Source organism: Hemicordylus capensis, chromosome 5 (assembly GCF_027244095.1).
Source record: "Hemicordylus capensis ecotype Gifberg chromosome 5, rHemCap1.1.pri, whole genome shotgun sequence".
NCBI lineage: Eukaryota > Metazoa > Chordata > Lepidosauria > Squamata > Cordylidae > Hemicordylus > Hemicordylus capensis.
In genome coordinates this window covers 156,055,981-156,067,496 of record NC_069661.1, presented here as the reverse complement: position 1 = coordinate 156,067,496, position 11,516 = coordinate 156,055,981, and the positions used below count along the sequence as shown (strand labels likewise).

The 11,516-nt window shown below is 50.8% G+C and overlaps 2 protein-coding genes across 3 annotated transcripts; both read right to left on the bottom strand.

Moving 5' to 3' along the window:
* Positions 1 to 686: 686 nt before the first annotated feature.
* On the bottom strand, positions 687 to 6,231 carry LOC128325941 (titin-like). 2 transcript variants are annotated; one of them, XM_053251877.1, is made up of 4 exons: positions 2,802 to 6,231; positions 2,292 to 2,621; positions 1,980 to 2,210; positions 687 to 1,014 (listed from the first exon to the last, which is right to left on the bottom strand). In XM_053251877.1, coding segments are annotated over exons 1-2 (3,432 nt in total). In that variant the 3' UTR covers positions 687 to 1,014; positions 1,980 to 2,210; positions 2,292 to 2,619. The 2 variants fall into 2 exon arrangements, with proteins under 2 accessions (XP_053107852.1, XP_053107851.1); XM_053251876.1 differs by having other exon boundaries at positions 1,980 to 2,621.
* Positions 6,232 to 6,254: 23 nt separating this feature from the next.
* Positions 6,255 to 9,315, bottom strand: LOC128325942 (magnetosome-associated protein MamJ-like). Its single transcript, XM_053251878.1, has 4 exons — positions 8,985 to 9,315; positions 8,516 to 8,539; positions 7,829 to 7,857; positions 6,255 to 6,643 (listed from the first exon to the last, which is right to left on the bottom strand). Exons 1-4 carry the CDS (start codon positions 9,014 to 9,016, stop codon positions 6,255 to 6,257), a joined length of 474 nt encoding a protein of 157 aa, XP_053107853.1. The 5' UTR covers positions 9,017 to 9,315.
* Positions 9,316 to 11,516: the final 2,201 nt, after the last annotated feature.

The window sequence follows — 11,516 nt, the reverse complement described above, 5'->3', positions numbered from 1 at the left end:
AAAGTTTGATTCCAGGAGGTTTTTCACATGAGGCTTTTAAAGCCCTTTAACACAAATCTCCTCTGGAATGGAGGTTCTGCATTCACATGTTGGCCAGATGTACCCTGAAGTCCCTGCAAGTTATTGGAGAGCAGTTCACACACAAGAAAAATAAAATAAAATAAAAGCACAACACATGCTTCACAGTTCTCTCTCAGACCTTCTGGGTTGCAAAACAACTTGAACATAAGTGCATTTATACATGAATGAATGAATATAATATTGTTTGTTCCAGAAGTTTTTGTAATTTTCTGCCATGAAACAAGCAACAGGCCTTTTTAGATAGTAAAAAGCCAATAGTCAGGGTTGATGGGAACTGTAGCCAAACAGCAGCTGGAGGGCTGGAGTTGTGAAGCCCTGCCCTAAATCAAGCTTCCTCTTCCGCATCACCATTCCATCCTCTTCCACACGGGGCAGATCCCTCTTCAGGGCCAAAATCCAGCCTCCTAGCCATACATGTTGGGGCAGACAAGCTCTGTATGAGCCTCCTGGCAAGGAACTGTCTATCTTGAGCTACATCTTGAACCTCTCAAACATCTCTTGGCCCTGAGTGGACTGGCCAAGAGAGTCTTTTCTGTAGATGAGTTTGACCCAAAGACCTTTTTACCCAACTCTACCCAAAGAATATTCAAAGCAAGACAAATGTATTTTCTTTAAAATAAAACATTTTAATTTTTTAAACAAGAAATATGCTAGTTTTATTGCTGTTCTATCTCTACATCCTATTAAAACAAATATTTAATTTTTAAAAAATATATACACAGTATTTTATTGCTACTTATGTAAATAGTAGCACAGTTGTCTCTTTTAATTTGCCTTCCCCTTCTTCCTCAGCAACATCCAGCTCCCTTGGAGGAACCACGATCCCCATAGTGGCTTCCACCCTGGCCAGTCTGCTCCTTAGCCGCCTCAACTGTCCCCTCAGTGCCTTGAAGCTTTGTAAGTATTCCTGGCAGCTGTGGAGGTCTCTTTGGCCTTGAAGGAGAGAAAACAAACAGGGTGAAGGGGCCTGTCCTCCACCATGTCAGTCCCTGCACGGACTTCTAGTCCCCTTCCATGCCCAGCACAGACTCCTCCTCTCTGTCTTGAAAACCCTCCATGGCTATGTCCCCCCCCCCCCCGGTGAACTTGCACCTCGTCAGGTTGATTTTTGCTCTTCCAGCTTCTCTGTCTTCAGGAGCCACCTGAAGGTCTCCTGCTCTCTAAAACAACTTTCTCTTCCCTCTCGCTGACCCTTGGGTCTGGAACAGCCACTCAGATGTGGCCCCTCATCGCTCTCCTATCCCTCCAATGATACCTGAAAACCCACCTCCACTGCGCAGCCTTTGGCGTAATGCCTCAGTAGAGGCAGCTCCATCGGCTTGAACTGAATGCCCCTTATGCTTTCCTCTCCCATTCCTCTTCTTCCTCCCTTCTCTCTCCAAAGCCAAACTTTAGACTGTATGCTCCTGGTGGCAGGGAACTTTTGCCCATGTACATTGATAACTCTATAAGGAGGATTTGCAATATGCACAATTGTATATCATCCTCCTTGGTTTCTTGTTTCATCTCAGCTTAAACTCAAAAGGGCTGATATTTGTTTTCCTTTTAGCATTCATATTCTGCTCTTCCTCCAGCAGCTCAGGGAGGTTTATACATGGTTATTTTTTCCTCACAATAACCCTAAGAGGTAAGTTAGGCTGTGGGACAAGTGACTGGCCCAAAGTCACCCAGAGAGTTTCATGACTGGATGAGAATTCAAACCTGGGCCTCCCTGGTCCTAAGGAGGTGCAGCTGAAATACATACACATCTTTCCCCCACTTGCCCCCACCTCAGCTTCCCTCTACTTCTTCTATTGTATCCCTGCCTCTGTTTTTAGACTATAAGTTTTTTAGATTGTAAAATCACAATGAGGATGGAAAAGGTAGAGGTTATGGAGTGCTGCCTCTGTGAGACTTACGGTCACGCAGCTGATGGACCTGCATCTCTACCAAACTCTGAAGAGTTTCTTTCACATTGCTGAGGTCCGGCTCCAGAGGAAGTGGGGAAGGAGGAGGATGTGGAGAGGGGTGCAGGAGGAGGGAAGAGGTGGAGGTGGAGGGTGGGATGGAGGCAACCTCAAGGGAGGCAGAGGACAATGATGAATCAGACCCAGAGGGCTGGAGAAATGCAGCAGGGCCTGCAGGAACATCTGCAAGAGAGAAGCAGCAGGAGGTCAGCTGCAAAGGCTGACATCCTACCACACCCACCATCACTTGCCCTCACTGCTCACTCTGAGAAGTTGCTTGGATTACAGGCACTGGAGCTTGGACACATGAAAGACAGAAAACGAAGGAACACTTCAGCAAGCACTGACAACCCACTCACAGGCCTCCCCCCTGAAACCTTAGATGCAGACTCAAATCAAGCATTTCAACATGAAATAAACAAAAGAGCCGTTCTTAGCCCAGCAGCAATTTCAGGGGCATGCTGTGAACATACCTTCCCTTTCCCTGCAGCCGAACTTCACAGCGGATGAGCCTTGTCCGCACTTGTCCAATTTGCAGGTTGATGGCCTGGAGAGAACGAGGGAACTGTTGGGAAATGCGGCGAACCCTCAGTTCTGCAACAAAGAGAACAAAAAGGAAAAAATGTTGTATGTGCTGACCAGGCTGAGTGCTGGTGACTTGCAAAAAGGGCAGTGTTAGGGCTTAGTCCATCATCTGGGCTGGGTATCAAAACTGCAGCTGATCTTTGTGCTGGGTGTATACGCAAAGGGTTTCTGAGGTGTCGCAATACTTACACTGCTGGACATCGTCATGCTGTAACCCTTTGAGGAGTTCTACTTCATGCTGAAGATGATTATCAGCAATGGAAGGCTCTAGTAAGGGCTCTGACACAGAAGCTCCTTCCTTTGGAGTGTCTGTGAGGATGGCAGGACCTGGCACTGAGGTATCCTCAATGAGCACTTTCCCCAGTAGGTCACTGGTGATGCAAGGTGTTGAAAGGGGTTCTGGCATGGAGGGTTCCTCAGTGAGCGCTTCCCCCATGATGTCATTGGTGATGTGAGTTGCTGGAAGGGGTTCTGGCACGGAGGGTTCCTCAATGAGCTCTTCCCCCATGATGTCATTGGTGATGTGAGTTGCTGGAAGGGGTTCTGGCACGGAGGGTTCCTCAATGAGCTCTTCCCCCATGATGTCATTGGTGATGCGAGGTGCGGGAAGGGGTTCTGGCATGGAGGGTTCCTCAATGAGCTCTTCCCCCAGGATGTCGTTCATGATGCGAGGTGCTGGAAGGGGTTCTGGCATGGAGGGTTCCTCAGTGAGCGTTTCCCCCATGATGTCATTGGTGATGCGAGGTGCTGGAAGGGGTTCTGGCATGGAGGGTTCCTCAATGAGAGTTTTCCCCATGATGTCATTGGTGATGCGAGGTCCTGGAAGGGGTTCTGGCATGGAGGGTTCCTCAGTGAGCGCTTCCCCCATGATGTTATTGGTGATGCGAGGTGCTGGAAGGGGTAATGGCACGGAGGGTTCCTCAGTGAGGGCTTCCCCCATGATGTCATTGGTGATGCGAGGTGCTGGAAGGGGTTCTGGCACGGAGGGTTCCTCAATGAGCTCTTCCCCCAGGATGTCATTGGTGATACGAGGTGCTGGAAGGGGTAATGGCACGGAGGGTTCCTCAATGAGCGCTTCCCCCAGGATGTCATTGGTGATGAGAGGTGCTGTAAGGGGTTCTGGCACGGAGGGTTCCTCAGTGAGCTCTTCCCCCAGGATGTCATTGGTGATGCGAGGTGCTGGAAGGGGTAATGGCACGGAGGGTTCCTCAGTGAGAGCTTCCCCCATGATGTCATTGGTGATGCGAGGTGCTGGAAGGGGTTCTGGCACGGAGGGTTCCTCAATGAACACTTCCCCCATGATGTCATTGGTGATGCGAGGTGCTGGAAGGGGTTCTGGCATGGAGGGTTCCTCAGTGAGCGCTTCCCCCATGATGTCATTGGTGATGCGAGGTGCTGGAAGGGGTTCTGGCACGGAGGGTTCCACAATGAGCTCTTCCCCCAGGATGTCATTGGTGATGCGAGGTGCTGGAAGGGGTTCTGGCACGGAGGGTTCCTCAATGAGCTCTTCCCCCATGATGTCATTGGTGATGTGAGTTGCTGGAAGGGGTTCTGGCATGGAGGGTTCCTCAGTGAGCTCTTCCCCCATGATGTCATTGGTGATGCGAGGTGCTGGAAGGGGTTCTGGCATGGAGGGTTCCTCAGTGAGCGCTTCCCCCATGATGTCATTGGTGATGTGAGTTGCTGGAAGGGGTTCTGGCACGGAGGGTTCCTCAATGAGCTCTTCCCCCATGATGTCATTGGTGATGCGAGGTGCGGGAAGGGGTTCTGGCATGGAGGGTTCCTCAGTGAGCGCTTCCCCCATGATGTCATTGGTGATGTGAGTTGCTGGAAGGGGTTCTGGCACGGAGGGTTCCTCAATGAGCTCTTCCCCCATGATGTCATTGGTGATGCGAGGTGCTGGAAGCGGTTCTGGCACGGAGGGTTCCTCAGTGAGCGCTTCCCCCATGATGTCATTGGTGATGTGAGTTGCTGGAAGGGGTTCTGGCACGGAGGGTTCCTCAATGAGCTCTTCCCCCATGATGTCATTGGTGATGTGAGTTGCTGGAAGGGGTTCTGGCACAGAGGGTTCCTCAGTGAGCGCTTCCCCCATGATGTCATTGGTGATGTGAGTTGCTGGAAGGGGTTCTGGCACGGAGGGTTCCTCAATGAGCTCTTCCCCCATGATGTCATTGGTGATGCGAGGTGCTGGAAGCGGTTCTGGCACGGAGGGTTCCTCAGTGAGCGCTTCCCCCATGATGTCATTGGTGATGTGAGTTGCTGGAAGGGGTTCTGGCACGGAGGGTTCCTCAATGAGCTCTTCCTCCATGATGTCATTGGTGATGTGAGTTGCTGGAAGGGGTTCTGGCACAGAGGGTTCCTCAGTGAGCGCTTCCCCCATGATGTCATTGGTGATGTGAGTTGCTGGAAGGGGTTCTGGCATGGAGGGTTCCTCAGTGAGCGCTTCCCCCATGATGTCATTGGTGATGCGAGGTGCTGGAAGGGGTTCTGGCACGGAGGGTTCCTCAATGAGCTCTTCCCCCAGGATGTCATTGGTGATGCGAGGTGCTGGAAGGGGTTCTGGCACGGAGGGTTCCTCAATGAGCGCTTCCCCCATGATGTCATTGGTGATGCGAGGTGCTGGAAGGGGTTCTGGCACGGAGGGTTCCTCAGTGTGCGCTTCCCCCATGATGTCATTGGTGATGTGAGTTGCTGGAAGGGGTTCTGGCACGGAGGGTTCCTCAATGAGCACTTTGCCCAGGAAGTCATTGGTCATGCAAGGTGCTGGAAGGGGTTCTGGCACGGAGGGTTCCTCAGTGAGCGCTCCCCCCATGATGTCATTGGTGATGCGAGTTTCTGGAAGGGGTTCTGGCATGGAGGGTTCCTCAGTGAGCGCTTCCCCCATGATGTCATTGGTGATGCGAGTTTCTGGAAGGGGTTCTGGCATGGAGGGTTCCTCAGTGAGCGCTTCCCCCATGATGTCGTTGGTGATGCGAGTTTCTGGAAGGGGTTCTGGCATGGAGGGTTCCTCAGTGAGCGCTTCCCCCATGATGTCGTTGGTGATGCAAGTTGCTGGAAGTGGTTCTGGCATGGAGGGTTCCTCAATGAGCTCTTCCCCCAGGATGTCATTGGTGATGCGAGGTGCTGGAAGGGGTTCTGGCATGGAGGGTTCCTCAATGAGCTCTTCCCCCAGGATGTTGTTGGTGATGCGAGTTTCTGGAAGGGGTTCTGGCATGGAGGGTTCCTCAATGAGCTCTTCCCCCAGGGTGTCATTGGTGATGCGAGGTGCTTGAAGGGGTTCTGGCATGGAGGGTTCCTCAATGAGCTCTTCCCCCAGGATGTCATTGGTCATGCGAGGTTCTGGAAGGGGTTCTGTCACAGAGGGTTCCTCAGTGAGCTCTTCCCCCAGGATGTCGTTCGTGATGCGAGGTGCTGGAAGGGGTTCTGGCATGGAGGGTTCCTCAATGAGCTCTTTCCCCAGGGTGTTGTTGGTGATGCGAGTTTCTGGAAGGGGTTCTGGCATGGAGGGTTCCTCAATAAGCTCTTCCCCCATGGTGTCATTGGTGATGCGAGGTGCTGGAAGGGGTTCTGGCATGGAGGGTTCCTCAATGAGCTCTTCTCCCAGGATGTCATTGGTCATGCGAGGTTCTGGAAGGGGTTCTGTCACAGAGGGTTCCTCAGTGAGCTCTTCCCCAGGGTGTTGTTGGTGATGCGAGGTGCTGGAAGGGGTTCTGGCATGGAGGGTTCCTCAATGAGCTCTTCCCCCATGGTGTCATTGGTGATGCGAGGTGCTGGAAGGGGTTCTGGCATGGAGGGTTCCTCAATGAGCTCTTCCCCCAGGATGTCATTGGTCATGCGAGGTTCTGGAAGGGGTTCTGTCACAGAGGGTTCCTCAGTGAGCTCTTCCCCCAGGATGTTGTTGGTGATGCGAGGTGCTGGAAGGGGTTCTGGTATGGAGGGTTCCTCAATGAGCTCTTTCCCCAGAGTGTCCCCCAAAACATTGGGGAGTCCCCCAGAAAATGGTGCAACATGGGTTGGGTTTCTGGGATGACCTGAAAGAGAGGAAATAAAGCAGGAATCAGGAAATGATCGTGGCTTGTAGGCCTGATAGAAATGGCCTCCCTTTTCTGCCTAGGTTAGCCAGCTGGGAAGTAGCCTGGGATTGTGGGTGAGGTGGGCCACCCAAGGAACCAAGCAAGGAATGAAGAGGAGTACATTGCATAGCACTGACTGGCAAGACAGCCCTCACCTAGTACACTTCAGAAGGGAATGCAATGGCCAGGCTCTGTCTGCTGTACATACAAGTGCAGCTGCCTTCTACCAAGTCATACTCTTGGCTCTCTTTGCGCTACTCTGGCTGGCAGCCACTCTTGGGCAGAGGCCTTTTCCTAGCTAGCTAAAATCCTTTAACAGAAGATGATGAAGTCTCAACAGGAGACCTTGTTCATGCAAAGCAATTGTTCCACTACTGGGCTATGGGCTCTCCCTTCTGTGTGAGGAAAGAAGCTTCTCCTTTGAGCAGAATGGGAGCTGATGGTTGACATGGACTATCTCTGGTTCACGAACCAACCCCCAGTTACAGCCTCTTGTCCTAGTGGGGTGGGGGGTCTTGAAAATCTGCCTGGATGCCATAAGCAGGAAGCATAGCTGTGATCTCAGGAATGCGGGCCTGGCTCCTAGAGGTAGAAAACTGTGGTCGGAGAAAGAAAGAGTCTCTTTGGACCAAGCTCAGAGCACATTGGCCAGGAAATGTTGCCCTTGTTTTCAGGTGATCCTCCAATTCCATCTTGACCCATGTAATTGTCAAAAAATGAGATACTTTGGAAATAATTAGCTTCCTCTTCTTGAATGCAGGGAGAAAAAGACCCAGAGGATGTTTTGGGGCTGGGTGTGGGCAAAGGGTTCTTGCAGGACTTTTTCAAAAGTGCACAACCTCTAAAGGAGAATGACCAAACCTACCTGCCTGCTGCCACAGCCCTTTCCCCATCTCCTCCTCGAATGGAGGATAGCTAGATGTGACTCACAGAGCCCACCCCCCCCCCAGTCTCCTCTAACACTTTCGGCTGCATCAACAGCAAAGGATAGAGGTGGCTGAACCTGCCCTCCTGCTATCCATCCATCAGATGGATGTCTGCCTATCTCTCTCCATTGTCTAAGAGAAACAGTTCTCCAAGGAGGCTTTCCCTGGGGGTCTGGGGAGCCCTGAGGAGAAGCAGGCACTCTCATCATCCACTTACCTATCAGTGCCCCCATTTCATCTTCATCCCTGCAGAGATAAGGAGAAATATTCTTAATAGCAAATCACAGGAAAGAGAGGATCTCCTCCCCCAGTAATACTAGGGGTATTACTAGTATTACTAGGGGTATTATTAGTATGTGCCCTTCCTCTAATTTTAATTCACATGCAGTATGTCCTCTCCCCTAATCCTTCTAGCTGGCCCTGCTAATTTTGGATGATTCCATAGTTGGGAGCAGTGAATGTAATTGCCGTTGAATGTCACTCACTGCCTTTTGCTCAGAGTATTTTTCATTGAGGATTGACTGGTTGTGGCGGGGTGGGGGGTGGGCCTGCTCTCATAGTTCACAGTCATGAGGCCAGCTTTCCCACCCCTCTCCAGTGTAGTTCCCCCCCCCCACAAGGGACACATACCTGCTGTTTTGTGTTTTAAATAGGAGGGAGGCAGCCTGCCAAAGGTATCAAGGGGACAGTTGATGAAATTGGCATTTGATTCAGCAGCCAATTACTGGCATTCTGAACATGGAAAGGAGATGGGCTCACCTTGATGAGGCAATATATGCCACACCTGGGTTTGGGCTATGTCTGAACACCTCCCCCTCATCACTCCCCCCCCCATCCCTTCAGCTGGCCACACCAGAGCCAAAAGCATTAAGAGGAGTCAAGGGTAGAGAAGAGAGCAACTCACTTTGGTTCTGCCTCTGGGTGAGACCTATGGGAACATGAAAGAAGAAAAGGTTAGGCATGTTCTTGGAAATAACATGAGGGTGCTGGGGGGCAGCTTTTGAAGTCAGCTTCAACTGGTGGGCAGGATTTCCCCACAACCCCCCAAGTGGGCCCACAGGAGCCAGCCAGTAGCTCCTGAGTGATACAGCTTCACCGGTCTAGGACCTCCAAGCTTAAGAAACACAGTGGAAATCAGCCAAGCAGTTGACCTTCGAGGGCTGCCTGCATTTCAAGGAGAAGCTGTGTGGTGTGAATAGTGGTGGTGAACTTGTGACCACTGAAGTTCCCACAGGGAGCACAAACATGTGTGAACACAGCAAGCTGGGCTTCAGTTCTCTGCCCAGACAGGCTAAAACAACGGAAGGGCATCTTTAAAAACCAAGTCCACACCGCCATTAGATTTTGCTTCACCCACCATGCCAGAGACTTACCTGCAGGCCACACATGACCAACAGCCACCCATCTTGACAACTAAGCAGATAAGCTGCTAATAAACTGACAGCCGAAGACAGCCAATTTATCGAAGATGCTTCAGCTAATCTAAAATGCTGCCAAGTGAGCCTGCTGCAGAATCTTTGCAGGTTTCCAAGGGGAACCATGATGGCAGAATTCTGTGGCTGACTGTGAAGTCACAAGTTACTGTTACTGGTCATGCTGGCTCTGGTTTGAATCCAAACACTGTCTTGGGGGTGCAGCTCAAAGTGTCAGAGCACCAGGGGCGAGTCATCCCAGTCCTGCCCTCCCTGCTCCCCACATATCACTTTCCATTCATTTGACCTTCCCCTTCTGTTAACAAATTGTGAAGGAAGGGGATGCTTGTGGATAGGGGTGGGCTGCAGCTGCTGCTTGTACAGTTGGACACAAAGTTTATAATAAGCCTTGTATGAGTCCTCTGTAACATGTAAGAGGGCAAAGGCAACAGCCACATCCATTGCATGTCCCCAGCTAATTTCCCACCTAATCACTTAGATTAGATTTCCACTTGCTGAAGTCCTTTAGCTAGGAAATTTCTCTAAATCACATTCAGCACTGAGGCCCGTCTCTGTTCAGAATACACAAAAAGAAAGCTAATTAACTTGTGGAACTCACCACCTCTAGATGCGGTGATGACCACTGGCTTAGATGGCCTTGAAAGGGGGTTAGAAACATTCACGGAGGAGGAGAAATCCCTCTCTGGCTATTAGTCATGATGGCTATAGAGAACCTCCAGGTGCACAGGCAGAATCCCAGATGCTGGGGACATGCAGTGGGTGCGGCTGTTGCCTTTGCATTCTTACATGTTACAGAGGAAGCATGCAGGTTTATTATAAACTTTGTGTCCAACTGCACAAGCAGCGGCTGCAGCCCACCCCTACCCACAAGCATCCCCTTCCTTCAGAATTTGCTTACAGAAGGAAAAAGGCAAATGAATCAAAAGTGACCCAGAGGGAGGGAGGGGAAATAAGAAGGACAAAGAAAGAGGGGAAGCACACAAAAATGAAGATGGCCCACAAAGAATGAGAGGGTGCAACAGAAGGCTATAATGTACTTTTTGTATAAGGTTATGACAATGGAAAGCAAACAATTATCCCCGCCCCCTCTGTTTCTTCTTAGGAAACAACCCACATCCTTATTAAACTCAATAGGCCCAACTGTACAAAATCTTAGTTTCTGCTGCATATAGTTTGATGTACTGCACATTAAAATGAACATTGGACAAAGGGACCTCCTCTCTGTCCTCTGAAAAGACCCACCATGGTAGCTCATGGCCCCACAGGGGATGGATGAATCCCGCTAAAGATGCTACTCTTACATTTTTAGGCATTCGAGCGATTGCCTCCTTACAGCTATTATTTCTGCCACTATAGTTAAACCATATGTTGTTGTTGGAAGTGCTTTTGCTTAATGTTTTGTTGACATTCTGTCAGCTGGTATGTACCCCTCACTTCCTGCCCCTCTGGCTGCTGCTGCCACCAACAGCACTGCAATTACTCTCCAGTATATTATTTTATCAGGAAGCAAAAAGGTGTCACATAGAAATATGGAAGCACTCAGTTGCTGTTGAAAGTCACTTTGCTCAGAGTGTTTTTTGCTCGGAATGTTTTTCCTTGAGGATTGACTGGTTGGTAGGGCGGGGGGGGGCAGAGGCGCTCTTACCCCCGGACATTGGGGCCCTGGTCCATGGCCTCCAGGGGCAGACTCCAAATGGTCAGGGGGGGCCCCCTCCTGCAACCGCCTGTGCCTGCCTCGCCACACCGTACGTCCGGTGTTTTTGTTTTGTATAATTTAAGTGAGGAGTGGCAGCTGGGGAGTGAGCAAGACTTGCCTGCCTGCTCCCCCGGTGTTGTCTGAAGTGACCGCTGGGCTTGTCTATTCACCCCAGTGGCTCTTGATAACTGCGAGGCACTCCAGCGCATGGCATCATGGGCTTGTGGCAATCTATTTTAACTGCACCGGTGCGCTGTAGCACCTCGCAGTAAACAAGAACCTCTGGGCCGAATGGACAGGCTGAGTGGTCACTCCGGTCACCATCACCGGGGGGGTGGAGGCAAGTCCTGCTCAGCTCTCCCCCCGGCCCACCCCTCAGCCACACACATGCCATGGTGGCTTGAATTATGCAAAAACAAAAAAACAAAAAATAGAGGCATGGCGTGGTGGGCGCAGGGTGGCCGCTGGAGGCACCCCAATTGCCTAGGTGCATCCCTGGCACGGGGAAGGGCGGACCTGCTCTCATAGTTTACAGTCATGAGGCCAACTTTCCCACCCCTCTCCACAGAAGTTTTTCAACTTTTTAAAGAGTCCCCCCCCAAAAAATAAGTAAAAATAAAGGACATGTTTCAGGTGAAAGAATGGCATCAAAAAGAAGAAGGACCTAGGTGAGTCCAATAGAAACTCTATATTGCACCACAAGAACCCACCCGCACAAAACCTTTGCTGTATGCAATATTAAATAAATCTGTAAAAAGACATTAAGGGGACACATT

Coding starts and splice junctions, on each gene's coding strand:
- LOC128325941 (XM_053251876.1), bottom strand. CDS start 6,231: ATGACCAATGACATCCTGGGAGAAGAGCTCATTGAGGAACCCTCCATG.
- LOC128325942 (XM_053251878.1), bottom strand. CDS start 9,016: ATGGGTGGCTGTTGGTCATGTGTGGCCTGCAG. Junction 8,540..8,984: donor TGGTCATGTGTGGCCTGCAG/GTAAGTCTCTGG, acceptor ATGTTCCCATAG/GTCTCACCCAGAGGCAGAAC. Junction 6,644..7,828: donor TGAAATGGGGGCACTGATAG/GTAAGTGGATGA, acceptor CCTCTCTTTCAG/GTCATCCCAGAAACCCAACC.